This window comes from Brassica oleracea, chromosome C4 (assembly GCF_000695525.1).
Source record: "Brassica oleracea var. oleracea cultivar TO1000 chromosome C4, BOL, whole genome shotgun sequence".
NCBI classification, from domain to species: domain Eukaryota; kingdom Viridiplantae; phylum Streptophyta; class Magnoliopsida; order Brassicales; family Brassicaceae; genus Brassica; species Brassica oleracea.
Window position 1 is genome coordinate 26,776,583 of NC_027751.1, and position 14,613 is coordinate 26,791,195.

The window sequence follows — 14,613 nt, forward strand, 5'->3', positions numbered from 1 at the left end:
AAAAATTTCCTCGCTAAATACACGTAAACTATTTCCTCGTAAATACCACGCAAAGTTTACGTCGTATTTACGAGGAAATAGTTTTTCCTCGTAAAATACTCGTAAAGTTACATCCACTTTACGACGAAACAGTTTTGTCGTTACGTTACGAGGAAATAACGATGACTTTAGTTTTTCACGTAAATTCCTCGTAAACTCGACGCAAATTTACGAGGATTGTTTTTCCTCGTTAAATTTCGTCGTTAAGCATGTGTTTTCTTGTAGTGCACTCTTAAATCTTTAAATATTTCTTATGCTTTGCACTAACAATACTGATATTTGTTAAAAATATTTTTTTTAAGAACAGGTTATGAAACCAGGAATTAGATCATTCTTAGAACCGAGAAATGCAAGATGATGGAAATCATTTTTTCATCAAAACTATTCGTTTATTTGGAACAGGTTATATAAAGGTCTTTATAGCTATGGAGCCAGATCACCAGCATATCTTATCATTGAACTCCTGGTTTAATCCAGTGGTGGTAATAAGATATATTTTATGAAGTTTATTTGTTGAAATCTGGTAAAAAAGTCTTCACGCATACTCGTAAGAATTTACGTTTATTTTCATTTGATCATGGGTTGAATTCACTTCTGACCATTCGTTTCAGTCTTGTGCTTAACTTTGTGTCTATTTTGCTGGGTTTGTTGAGTAATTTATTGATTTTATTATATTGCAGATTTAATAAAATTAAAAAAACAAAATCTGTCTGTTTAGTAGAATTAAAATGTAGACGTTTTTTTAATTGACATTTGCTATTGATTATGACTTGGTCTGGTTAAATGCTTTGACTTGGTTAAAGATAAATAATTTTTTTTTTTTTTTTTTCAAATAGATGTTTTTTTTTTTTTAAAGTAAGCATACATTAATTATTTTTCATCCCCGAAGGGCATCGGAATACAGCTTGTCCTGATACACCGGAGAAATGTGAACCCTAGGTTACAAGTGATTAAAGCTATGCAGATACACAGATTACAAACAAAGAGAAATTTCAGTTGAGGGAAAAAAGACCGAGGGAGTATGCTCCCTCCTCCGTTGACACCGCAACCACCAGATCCAGATTCCGGCGACTTCTCATGATGGGGGTGTCGAGGCCCGCCAGATCCACCGCCAGTCACCATCAACGGAGCCGCCCACAGAGCGTCCCGCGGCCACAAACGTCGCCTTCAGATGAAGAACAACTCCGAAACCCTAACCGCCGCTTTCTGCAACCGCTTCACCGCCTCACAGGTCCGAGGAGTCCTGTGCTCCTCCACTCTCGTCAGCGAGGAAAGGAAGAAAAGCGAGCCGGTGAGATTCAAGACAAAGGGGAACCGCCATCCCAATTGTGAGATCCACCGACACCGCAAAACAAACCCTTCCCCCGGAGCTTTAACCCAGCCCCAATGACTGGCACGCGGTTCCTGTTGTGTCGCCGTCGTCCTCAAACAGCTTACGCCAACCTTTCACCGTCGAGTCACCAGAGCGGCGGAGTTCTTAGAGGCTGCCGCTACAGAGAGCCCACCCGAGTTGCCGCAGAGAGAGGAACACCTCCTAGTATACCAGATCTTGCTGGATCCGTCTCGTCGAGCAGATTCCGGTGAGGAGAGGTCACATCGAGCACCGACGGAGACGCCGGAGAATCGTGTGAGCCTCAGCCCTCTTGAAACGCGTTTTGAGATTAGAGAGAAAACAAAATGGGCGCGTGAGGCTCAACTACCACTCAGAGGCCCTGACCTCAAAGACTTTGGTTAAAGATAAATATTTGCTTTAATTATCAAGAATGCTTAACGTTTAGATTTTTTGTTTCAGATTTTTTTTTCTTGGAATGACTTAATTTAATTATTAAGTACATGTGTGACCAATGAGGAAAGAAAAAAAAATTCTAAGTTTCAAGTATCAAGTATGGTGATACCATACTTATAATTATAAAACAATATTTTGATCTTTAAGAGATCAAGTTGTATGCAGGGGCGGACGTACATAGTGCACAATGGGGGCACGTGCCCCCTACTACTTAAATTTTTTTTTTATATAATTGATTAAGCATAATCATGTATCGAGAGAAGTAATATAATTGTTATATGATCCATAAATTTAATATAACCCAACATAAAAAGAAAGATAATTTTTGTTTTAAAAGCCCAATCCAAAACAAAAGGAAAATAATAATAAAGGAAATTAATAATGAAAGTTTTCAATTTTGACCTAGTTGCCCACGTTTTGATCTTTGTGTTTCTTTCTTTTAGCTTTTGTCGCAGGCAAACAAAAACACTACGACTAACAAGCTCAGCAAAAAAGATAAAAGGTAAACTAAATGAAAATTTTGATTTTCGATTTAAGTAGCAAGAAATTGTGGAAACATCGAATTCTAGTCTTGTGCTAATCTTTCTTAATTTTTTTTTACAGAAACAAATTTAATGGAAAAATATTTCAAGCCTAAGAGAAAATTTGTGTCTACATCTGAAAACCCTGAGGATGATTTGCCTTCTCCAAAGAAAACTGATTCTGAAGTTGATTTGGAGAATTTACCTACTGATCCTGGAGATAGGAAAAGGATAATCGAATATCCTCCGAATCAAAGAGATGAGGTAAGACGTAAATATCTTATGAGAGGTCCTTGTCAACCTCGTGGTCATGAATTTCCTAAAACACTGTTTCAAAGTAAACTGAGACGATTCAATCCCTCTTGGTTTGATCTCTATGGCGATTGTTTAGAATATAGTGTGAAAAAGGATAAAACATTTTGTTTGTTCTGCTACTTGTTTAGAGACTATACTGAAAACAAATGTGGAAATGATACATTTGTGGTCAATGGATTTGATGACTGGAACAAGACAGAGAGATTACGAGATCATGTAGGAGCAGTGAATAGTTTTCACAATAGTGCATTGAAAAGGGCTGATTATCTGATGATACCAGAACAATCAATTTTTCATGCTTTTTATAAGCAGAATGACGCAGTCAAAAATGAATACAAGATCAGATTGAATGCTTCAATTGATGCTTGTTGGTTTTTATTAAGACAAGGACTCCCATTCCGAGGTCATGATGAATCAGTGAATTCAGTTAACAAGGGAAACTTTTTGGAGCTTGTGAAATATACTGCAGAGCAAAATGAGGTTGTAAGTAAAGTTGTGTTAGAGAATGCTCCAAAAAACAACTAGATGGTGTCCCACAAAATTCAGACAGATATAGCTCATTGCTTTGCGGAAGAAGTTATTGAATCTATTATTAAAGAAGTTGGTCATGAAGTATTTTGTTTGTTGGTGGATGAATCTGCAGACGTTTCTGATAAAGAGCAAATGGCAATAGTTTTTCGCTTTGTTGATACACTTGGGATAGTTAAAGAAAGGTTTCTTGGTCTAGTTAAAGAAAGGTTTCTTGGGATAGTTAAAGAAAGGTTTCTTGGTCTAGTTCATGTGAAAGAAACTTCTTCTTTATCGCTAAAGAGTGTTGTTGATTCATTGTTTGCTAAACACGGATTGAGTATGAAGAAGTTAAGATGACAAGGTTACAATGGAGCGAGTAATATGAAGGGCGAATTCAATGGGCTGAGAGCTTTAATTCTGAGAGAATGTAGTTCTGCATATTATGTCCATTGTTTTGCTCATCAACTTCAGTTAGTTGTCGCTGCAGTTGCTCAGAAGCATTTTGAAGTTAGAGATTTCTTTGAAAAGATTGTTGTGTTGTTAAATGTTATTGGAGCTTCTTGTAAGAGGAAAGATATGGTTCGAGAAGACTACCGGAAGAAAATTGAGGAGAGAAGTAAGAAAGGGGAAATTAAGACTGGAAAGGGACTGAACCAAGAGGTTTCATTTCAAAGACCCGGTAAAACTCGTTGGTGTTCTCATTATAAAACATTGCTGCGGTTGGTTGATTTGTTCGCTTCTATCATTAAAGTACTTGAGTATGTTTAAATCGATGGAAGTGATGGTATATTCAAAAGACGTCAAGCTAATGGTCTTCTCAAGTACTTCCACACCTTTGATTTTGTGTTCTACTTACAATTGATGTTGCTTCTTCTTGGGATCACAAATAACTTGTCAAAGGCTCTCCAAAGGAAAGATCAAGATATTTTGAATGCTATGTCACTTGTTAAATCCACCAAGCAACAGTTGTACAAAATCAGAGATGATGGATGGGTATCTCTGATAAATAAAGTTTCTTCCTTCTGTAAGAACTACAAGATTGAGTTCCTAGTTATGGATGATGAGTTTGATTCAAAGAATTCAAGGAAAAGAAGCAATATAAGCAACTTGCATCATTACAAGGTGGAGTGCTTTTACACTGTATTGGATATGCAGATTCAAGAGTTTAATGACCGTTTTGATGAGGTAAACACAGAACTACTTGGCTGCATTGCTTCCTTGAGCCCCACTAATTCATTTCAGGAGTTTGATCAGTTAAAAGTTATGAGATTGTCTGAGTTTTTTCCTGAAGATTTTAGTCCTATTGAGCGAATTACTCTTGAGCATCAACTAGGTCTCTATATTGACATATTCGGGAGGATGAAAGATTTTCTAATTTGAAGGATCTTGGAGATCTTGCATGCATGATGGTGAAGACAAAGAAACATCTTTCACATCCTCAGATTTATCGGCTTTTGAAGCTAGTGTTGACTTTACCTGTTGCCATCGCTACAGTTGAAAGTTGTTTTTCAGCGATGAAGATTGTGAAGACTAGCCTGCGAAACCGAATTAGTGATCAGTTTTTAAATGATTGTGTTGTTTGCTTTGTTGAAAAATAGTTGTTTGAGAAAGTAACAAATGAAGCAGTTGTTAAACGATTCCAAAATATGGAATCTCGTAAGATAAATTTGTAAGGTTTTTGTAGTTATGAAACTTTTTTTTATCTAAATGAGTTAGTATTAAAGTGCCCCCAATTAATAATAATTCTGGATCCGCCACTGGTTGTATGGATGAAAATGGATTTTGTGAGTCGACGCCCCAAATTAAACATTTTTATTTCGTCAATGCCTAAGTGCAAATTGTAAAAAGAAAATCAAATAAAATTTTCAGACTAAAACTGACATGTGTATTGTTGTTTCTAAAGTCAATATGATTGAAAATAACCATACAAAATGGTGGTTTTGATGATACAAATAATATCTTATAATGATGATATGTATATTAACGAAAGCCATACCGTGTGAGCCTAGATTGTTATGCTCAGCGACGATCGCGAAGAAGAAGTTGATTGAGAAAGATGTTGTGATGTTTGTGGATGAGTTTGTGAATGTAACTGGGTTGCTGTCGAAAGCTTGACCGTGTGTGTGTTTTGTTGTGTTGGTTAAAGTGAAGTAGCCGTTGTAGCCGATTCCTACAGATCCTGTTGGGATGAAGTAGCCATGGGACTTGTGGAAGAACAGAACAAGAACTGCTTCAAGGAGAATAATAAACATTTCTTGATTGCATGTATATATATTTTTTGGTTTGTGTGGAGAGTTTCATCTTCTGTGATGTTAGTAGGTTGAGAAAAAACGTGGGAACGTGAAAGGTTCGACTCTGAAGGCATTATTGCAAGTTTTGGTCAAAAATTGCTTGAATCCTTTACGTAATAGTAATGTGAACGCATAAACGGGAATATAAAATGAATTATCAATTCCAAAAACAAAAGTTTTGACTAGAACATTTATGGGTCTTATCCCTTACAAAAGAGGTTCCCACTTGTAAGAGGTTCCCACTTGAGATTTGTTTCTTGCTTTTTTTTGTTTTTTCTACCTATGGGTCTTATCCCTTACAATTTCACACTCCCGTTTGTTTCTTTTTGTAAATGTTAAATCAGGCAAGTATGCTATTCAAGAAACTATGCCTGAAGTTGAGAGCAACTCTCTACGATGCATGCAGAAGATGGAGTAAGTGTCAATGTCTTTTGCTTTGAGATTTTGATGTTAGCCGATCTGTAGTTTTGCCATGATTCTCATATGTTTCCGCGTTATATTCTTGTATCCATTATAATCATTTTGTGTGGCTGGAGAACTAAATGTGAAAAAGGAATTGTTGTATAGCTTAAGAGGATTACAAATTGATTTTCTTTTCCAGTAACAATAAGCATTGTTTGATTTGTAACGTTTGATGGATTTGAGCAGGCAATGTGGTATGCAAAACTAGCTGGCCTTCCACCAATATACGGTCTATGTGAGTTTTTTTTCTGATACAGATTCTTGTTGATCTGAAAATCTTATAAAGCATGTATGGTTAGGCACATACTCGTTTTTTATAGCTTGTTGAGAATATGACATCAAAGCCGATTTCTTTGGAGAAGAAAGTAAAGTTGATGGAAGATGTTGCATAGTTTTTTTAATAAACCTTAATTTAGAGACTAGCATTGGAACATTTTTTTTTTGGTGTCTCTTAACTAAGTTCTTAACTAACATTTAATATTTAAAAAGTTATTAAGAGACCCTAATGGGTTTCAGGTTTAATGATGCTCTTGCTATATAATAAGTTGCTCGCAATGAAATAGTATATAGTATCAATTGTCATGGTTGACCTTCAGAAGTTTCATAAACATATACAATTACATATCAAAATTATATACCTTTCAAAACCCAAAATACCATATAATATGGTTGATCCTGTCAAGCTGTTGTATTTATCTAGCTAAGTAACTCTTAACTCTATAATCATCCAAACAGTTTTAGATAGAAAAGGAGAAGTAACTCAGACAAACTTACTAATCAACCATACAAAAATGTAGGAGACGTGTGGTTAAATAATTTTAGGCCGATATTCTTCATCGTTTGAGACATACATGTTAATTATTTCTTTTTAGTGTCATTTATCTCCTTCAGTTTGTATCAACTTTTTTTTGGTAAAAAGTCTGTATCAATTTTACCATATAATATGATTTATCATCTTTTTATTCTTTTCATCATCATAAAAACATAAAAGAAGCTAAAGAAGTATGGCAAAAACTAATCAAAGCAACCATATCCATATGCAAAGTTTCTGACAATGAAGCTCTTCCTGTGTAATCGATTTTCAGGCAATACTAATCATATAAAGCTTACTCAGTTTTTCTTCTAGCAATCACTGGCTTTTAGGATTGCTATACCGAAATTATTTTTACCAAATCCTATATTGAATTTTGAAATTAAGGAAAGAGTAAAAACTGTGGAAAATATAAGCAAAATAAAAATAAAAAGGACAAAATATAAATTATTACCAAATCGTTCAAATATCATGAGCTCTGACATATATGATTTGTTTCGCAAGCAATTTTAACTCTTTGCTAAGAATTATTGTTGTATTACTTTTTAGTCTTTCCTTAATAACATTAAAATAAAATCTTAACCAAAAGTAATAATATAATATAAATAGTGAGATACAATGTAAAATTTTAAATAAATTTATTATTTGATGTAAAAGTAAAATGAATATTATATTATTAATTAAAAGAGAAAAGAAATTATGTAAATCGTTAAAGGTAAAAAATATGGTGTTAGATTTAGGAACGATTGTAGATAACATGTGATGATAATTAAGGGCGATGTGGATTCTTCACGAAGACAGGGATATTCTAGTTTTTTTCTCTTTTTTTCTAAATGATTTACAACGTAAATTTAATTTTCTATATAAGGTAATGATGTAAGAAAGTTGTTTCAACTGTACATATATGTGAGGGTAGTTATGCTGGCTGATCATCCCACGTAGCTCCAGTGTTGGAGATTGTTCTTTGTAGATAAGTTTTTAGATCTGTTTAGATTATTGAACATGAAAGATGTAGTCGTATTCAAACTCTTTATATAGTGGATTGTTGAGTGGATTAATGCCATATGGTTTTTCTTTTTCAAATTGAGAAAATTTTCCATGTAAAAATTTTGGACTAGTTTAAGTTATTAATGCTTATACTAATATTATATCTTGACATCGTTGAAATACTTTTTTCACTATTTCATACAAGTATGGAGGACGATTATATTTCTGATGCATGGTAACAAACATATTTTCTCCAACAAATTTTAATTTCCGCCAGAACAAACCCCAAAAATAATATGTAAACACTCATGAAAATTTAGGAGAAAAATTTAAACAAGAAAAAAGAAATAGAAACGTTAGTTTGGTAAGTAAATAATCTCTTCGGTTTCAACTTTCAATGGGAGTAGCTGACTGAAATCTTGCCGTATTTCCTCACCCTTTACAGAGAATTCTCTGTACTGTCGAGATTATTTTTTTTTTCTTTTGATAAAATGTTAAATATTGTTACTAGATTTTCAATTTCTACGGAGATTACAATGGTTCACAAGTAGCAAAATTACATAAACTGAAACTAAACATAAGAACCTAAGAAGTGAGTAATGATCAACATGCATGAGAGAAACAAAGATATAGACTTAGCACGAGACATCACCGAAGCAATGACGGACCAGAAGAACATGCATGAACGGAGTGAGAACCGGTTACCACGAGCTACCAGAGAGAAAAGTGCCCTCAAACCTTAAAACACACGGTTCCTATAGCTTCCGAAAACCCACAAGCCACAACCTGCACAAAGAATTACGGTCTCGAACCCGCTCACTCATCCAAGAAGCATCACACCCGCAGCACAAGGAAGATTATGAACCAGCAATGCTGTCGTTCGGAAAAGACAATTGAAGATTGCCGCCTCCAACCAACCAACCCGTGATCGTGTACACCGTTTAACAAGAGACTCGTATAGAACCGCCAGACTGATCGAGAACAAAACCTCCGGTGAAGCACCAACAAGCAAACAAGAAGGCCGAAAACCCGAGTGAAGCGCATACTTCGTCCACAGAATCAAGGAAGAGAAACGGGTGGCAAGGAAAGCCACATCACCAAGCACTCTCAACGCATTGTAACTGATGGTTATCTCACTATAAATAATGATCATATTACATCACATAAATGTTGTAATGCCTTGAATATGTGTTTACCTACAACACTGAAGTGTCCACTTCAAAAACCTGTCTTCAACACTTTGGAGGTGTAGAGAAATCTGAGTTATCTAGAGAGCTGAAGTTCCCACTTCAGAAAAGCTGCATCTTGCATTCTGATGCTCTAGGTATCCCGAATCTGTTTGAGCCTTAGTGTTTGAAGTCCATCAGTGCTAGGGTTTATAGGAGACAAGAGATCACTATATATATCTTGTGTCTCCTCTAAATCTAAGCAGCAGCTGAAATAAAGAGCAATCTGATATGTTTTTCTTGTAGACAGATTTCTGTAAAACCTCCATCAATAAAATCTCTATTTGCCCGTGGACGTACCCGTTAGAGGTGAACCACGTTAAATCTCTGTGTCTTTTCTTTATCGTTTATCAATATGTTAATCTAGTTCTTCTCGCATCCGTCACAACATAAATTGTATCAGAAAATAAATAATATCACTTTAATTTACTTATTAATAAATGATACAAAATATTTGTTTCAATATCAATTACTATAACTGATGTTGTTATAAATTTATTTGATATCACTTCAATAAAACTGATATAAATTTACTTTAAATTTGCATCACGTTTTAACTTAACATCCCACGTGGGTCCCAGTGTCAGAGTAATCCGTAACATGTTCCTTGTGTCCTGAATCAAGAATGCTCATCATTGTGATTTTTCCTTGTGTCCTGAACATCATTGTGATTTTGTGAAAGATTCAACTTCCACCATCTCCAACCCACCCTTATTTCTATCTCTATATTTTCCCCTAAAATAAAAAAACTCTATTATAGATGTGAAAATGCTCCAATGTATGCCTCTATAATATAGTTCCTCTGTTTATAGAGGAAAATATAGAGATATGATATTTCTACCTCTAAATATAGAGGCACAAAGAAACTTTCCTCTATATTTTCCACTAAAATAGCGGAACTCTATTATAGAGGCATATATTGAAGCATTTTCAGTTCTATAATAGAGATCTCTATTTTAGAGGAAAATATAAAGGTGTACATTGGAGATGCTCTTAGACCATCTGTAAACTATTACTATTTTCATTTTTCTAAGTATAGAAAAATCGCATTCGTCATTCTTTATTTTTTAACTTTTATAATTACGTCTAAAATATATATATTTTTTTGAAAATATAATTTTTATAAAACTAAAATCTCTCTTTTTGTTTAGATTATAGTCTACTAAAGGAATTTTAGTGTAAACAAGTTAACAATTTTATAAAATCTTGCAAAATTTAAAACCCTGATCATACAGCTTCGTTAATTCGAAATCCCCCAGCCTTGCATTTATTTCATGGTCGATAAGTACATTAGCCGGTTTGATATCTCGATGGATGATGACTTGCACCCATTCTTGATGCAGATATAGTAAAGCATATGCCACGGTTTTAATGATCTTGAAACGTTGCTCCCAGGTAAGCCGTTCTTGATTGTCACTGTTACGGTCGTGTATATATATATACTTGTCAAGGCTACCACTAGGCATGAAGTCATAAACCAAGTAGAGATCTTCTACTATACAGTTATAAATATATATAATGACCAATGACCAATCCATGGCATATTAGTGACATATATCTTCACTTTTTACTTTACACTAGTAGAAATTTGTCAGAAATATACACAAAATCAGTCTTTGGTCTCTTGGTTTTGACGGCGGTTTCAGCCAACATGGACTCCTTTCCAGTGGTGGTTCTCGCGAGCTTGTCGGCATTGGGTTACCGTTTTGCCCTTTGTCAATTTGTTTAGGAGTTTATCCATCGAGTCTGGTTGGGGCCGGTTATGTAGTCTTGTATTTTCTGTTTTTTTTTTCTTTTATACATTAATAGTCAGCTCTTTTGTAAAGAAAAAACCAAAAAATATTTCAATATGAAGACAAAAAAAACAATATCTACATGAAGGCATGTCAAAAACATAGTATAGGTTATGCTTAAAACTTTGGTAGTGAAACCTAGTTTTCCTTTTAAACTTTTCAGTGTAATGATTTTGGAAACTTTGGTTGTAAAAAAGGTTTTGTTAGTTGTTTTTTCTTCTTGTGCTAGAAATATTGGTTCTGAAACTTTGGTTATGGTAGCAAACTTTGTTTTCTTATGCTAAGAAAGTTACCTGTGATTTTTTTGTTGATTTCTCCAGTGCAATGTTTTTAAAAACTTAAGATGTAGAAAAGCTTCGTTTGATTGCTGCTGTTTCTTCGTAGCAAGCTTTAGTTATATCAGGAAACTTTGATTTTCTTTCTATCCTAAGAAACATTCCGTTAGTTTCTTGTTCTTATTCAGTGTAATGTTCTAGGAAACCTTGGTTGTGGAGAAGAAAGGTTTCGTTTAGTTGTCGTTTTCTCTTCTTATGCTAGGAAGCTTTGGTTATGGTAGGCAACTTTGCTTTTTCTTCTTATGATAGGAAATTTTGGTTATGCTAGGAAACTTTGGTTATGCCAAGAAACTTTGCTTTTTCTTCTAATGCTAAGAAACGTTAAGAACATGATTAATGTGGATCTTTTAGGATGAGGTTCTTAGCGTAATATAAGATACGTCTTTTAATTTTTAACTAATTAGTTTTTTATATAAGACAAGTCTTTTAGTTTTTCTTAGTTAAAAGCTAGGAGACGTATTTTATATTACGCTAAGAACTCCACCTTAAGAGATCCGCGTCAATCATGCTCTTAAGCATGACTTTCTTATTATTTTTTCAATGTAATTTATGGATTCTGTTGATATTAATGGCTAAAAAAAATCATTATCTCGATGAAAGGTCTTAGAGAAAAAATGTTACATCAGAAATTTTAAAAAAGATTAAGTAATATACACGGTACTAGAAATAATTTTTTAAGCTTTGTTCAAAATGAAAAGTTTCGTTTGACTGTATGCTTTTTTTTAATCGTTGTTTTCGGTGTAATGTTCGGTGGAATTTCGGTTGTGGAGAAAAAGTTTGTTTGATTTTTTCAATTTTTGATTTACAATTATCCTTATGCCGAGAAGGTCACTGGTATATATAAGGGATTAGGGACATGCTCTAGTTATTCCCATAAACAATAAGAAAGAAACAAATGAAAAGAAAAACAAAATCTGAACATGTGTCGTGAACTCAAAGTCTTGCAAATACTTCGTGTTCTGTTCTTTACTCTGTCTTTATTTACGTACTACTCCAATGGCAAACTGATCCCTGAGGGAGCTGCAGTTTTCGACTCCAGCGGTTTCGCCGTTTTGACGAATACCACGAAGCATTCCTACGGTCAAGTTTTTAACGACTACCCCTTTAACCCGAACCAGAATTTCAGCTTCAACTTCTTCTTCGCGATCGTCCCTGAGCATAACCATCAAGGCTCGCACGGTATGGCTTTCGTTATCTCTCCCACAAGAGGCCTTCCCGGAGCTTCCTCTGATCAGTACTTAGGAATATTCAACGAGCCAAACAATGGTAACACTTCAAATAACGTGATAGCTATCGAGTTAGATATACACAAAGACGAAGAGTTTGGAGATATTGATGATAATCATGTTGGTATTAACATTAACGGTTTGAGATCTGTTGTCTCTGCTTCTGCTGGTTACTATGATAGTAATGATGGAAGCTTTAAGAATCTTTCTTTAATCAGCGGGAAGGTAATGAGTCTTTCACTCGTTTATAGCCTGATAGATAAACAGCTCAATGTTACCTTAAGCTCTGCTGAGCTCTCTGTTCCGCCACTGAAACCACTTTTGTCTTTAAACCGAGATCTCTCACCGTATTTTTCTGATAGTATGTACTTTGGGTTCACGGCATCGACTGGATACACAGGAGCACTTCATTATATGTTGGTCATGTTCGGCTCTGGCGACACCGGCAGTCTAGAACGGGATCTTAACGCAATCCCCATCCTACCTCCATATCCGAAGAAATCGTTTGACGGAACAAGAACGGTTTTAGCAGTCTGCTTAGCTGTATCTGTAATCGCTGTGTTTATCGCCTCGTGGATCGGTTTCGTCTTTTACTTGAGGCACAAGAAAGTTCAAGGGGTTCTTGAGGAATGGGAGATTCAGTATGGACCTCATAGGTTTGCTTATAAGGAGCTTTTCAATGCCACAAAGGGTTTCAAGGATAAAAAAATTCTTGGAAGAGGAGGTTTTGGTCAAGTCTATAGAGGAACACTTTCGGGTTCTGATGTAGATATTGCTGTGAAACGGATTTCGCATGGTTCAAGTCAAGGAAAGAGCGAGTTTCTAGCCGAGATCTCGACCATTGGTCGGCTAAGACATCCGAATCTAGTCAGACTTTTGGGATATTGTAGACATAAAGAAGATCTATTCTTGGTTTATGACTTCATGCCCAATGGAAGCCTTGACAAGTATCTAAACCATAGCAACACCAATGAGAATCAAGAACGGCTCTCTTGGGATCAACGTTTCAAGATTATCAAAGATGTTGCATCTGCTTTACTATACTTGCATCAAGAATGGGTACAAATCATTATTCATCGAGATATCAAACCGGCCAATATTCTCATCGATCATGAAATGAATGCGAGGCTCGGGGATTTTGGATTGGCGAAGCTGTATGATCAGGGAATTGATCCTCAGACGTCTAAAGTAGCGGGAACTTTCGGGTACATCGCACCAGAGTTTCTAAGAACAGGAAGAGCTACTACAAGCACTGATGTTTATGCCTTTGGATTGGTTATTCTTGAAGTAGTTTGCGGTAGAAGGCTGATAGAACGGCGACAAGCAAAGAATGAAGAAGTTCTTGTGGATTGGATACTAGAGCTCTGGGAAAACGGGAAAATATTTGATGCGGTGGAGGAAAGCATCGTTCAAGTAGAACAGAACAGGGGAGAGATTGAGCTTGTTTTGAAACTAGGTGTGTTGTGTTCGCATCAAGCTGAATCAATTAGACCGGATATGAGTACGGTTATGGGGCTCTTGAATGGCGTTTTGCAGCTTCCGGATAATCTTCTTGACATGGTAAGAGCTGAGAACTTGAGAGGACGGCATGAGATTTCAGTGGAAGTGCTACTTGATATATATTCACTGAGTAGATTGACGTTTACACATTCATCCACCTCTCTTGGACGCTGAAACCTGAAAAAGGGTATATACTTTTGTTACGTAATTTTATATGTTTATGAAATTGTATTGAAATTGTGTTGGTCACAGTGATTTTCAGTGCTGATGATATAAATATTTATAAAATAAATATATTAAAATAATTAATAATTTATTTTAAATTTTAAATTATTTTATAATTTACGTTAGTAAGACTATTTTGTTTTTATTACACACGTGGATTTGGATATATAAGATCTAATATGTTTAGTTATTATTTGGATATATTATATTGCATCTATTTCTTCTAATTTAACTATAATATTATTTTTGTTCTCAATAGATTTACATTTTGATTAATTTTATCCTTTGTATTTAGGTTAGTTGTTTTCTTAGATAAGAATTTTTTATTTTTTTTTGGTAAAAATATAAGAATTTGTTTTAGTAAAATTATGTATATTGTTTTGAGAATCATAGATTCTTTTTAAAAAATATGACGCAGTCCTATTATTGATTCTTTTTCAATCCGTTCTCTGTATAGGATTAGGCTTATCTGAATGGATTTTAACACAAAAACTGTAATGATAAAAATAATTCAGTAGCACTTATTGTTAGGCCTGGAACTTTTATCCGAGATCCAGATTCGATCCGATATTCGATCCGGATCCGA

At 34.9% G+C, this 14,613-nt stretch overlaps 1 protein-coding gene and 2 pseudogenes across 1 annotated transcript; 2 read left to right on the forward strand and 1 right to left on the reverse strand.

Moving 5' to 3' along the window:
- Positions 1-5,470, reverse strand: part of LOC106340608 — an 11,313-nt pseudogene extending 5,843 nt beyond the window's left edge.
- LOC106340607 lies at positions 2,300-4,844 on the forward strand (annotated as a pseudogene).
- A 6,074-nt stretch (positions 5,471-11,544) lies between the features above and the next one.
- Positions 11,545-13,976, forward strand: LOC106338526 (putative L-type lectin-domain containing receptor kinase V.6). Its single transcript, XM_013777482.1, has one exon. It carries the CDS (start codon positions 11,997-11,999, stop codon positions 13,974-13,976), a length of 1,980 nt encoding a protein of 659 aa, XP_013632936.1. The 5' UTR covers positions 11,545-11,996.
- Positions 13,977-14,613: the final 637 nt, after the last annotated feature.

What these genes read in the sequence shown, in the direction of transcription:
- LOC106338526 (XM_013777482.1), top strand. Translation starts at nt 11,997, where the DNA reads ATGTGTCGTGAACTCAAAGTCTTGCAAATACTTCGTGTTCTGTTCTTT.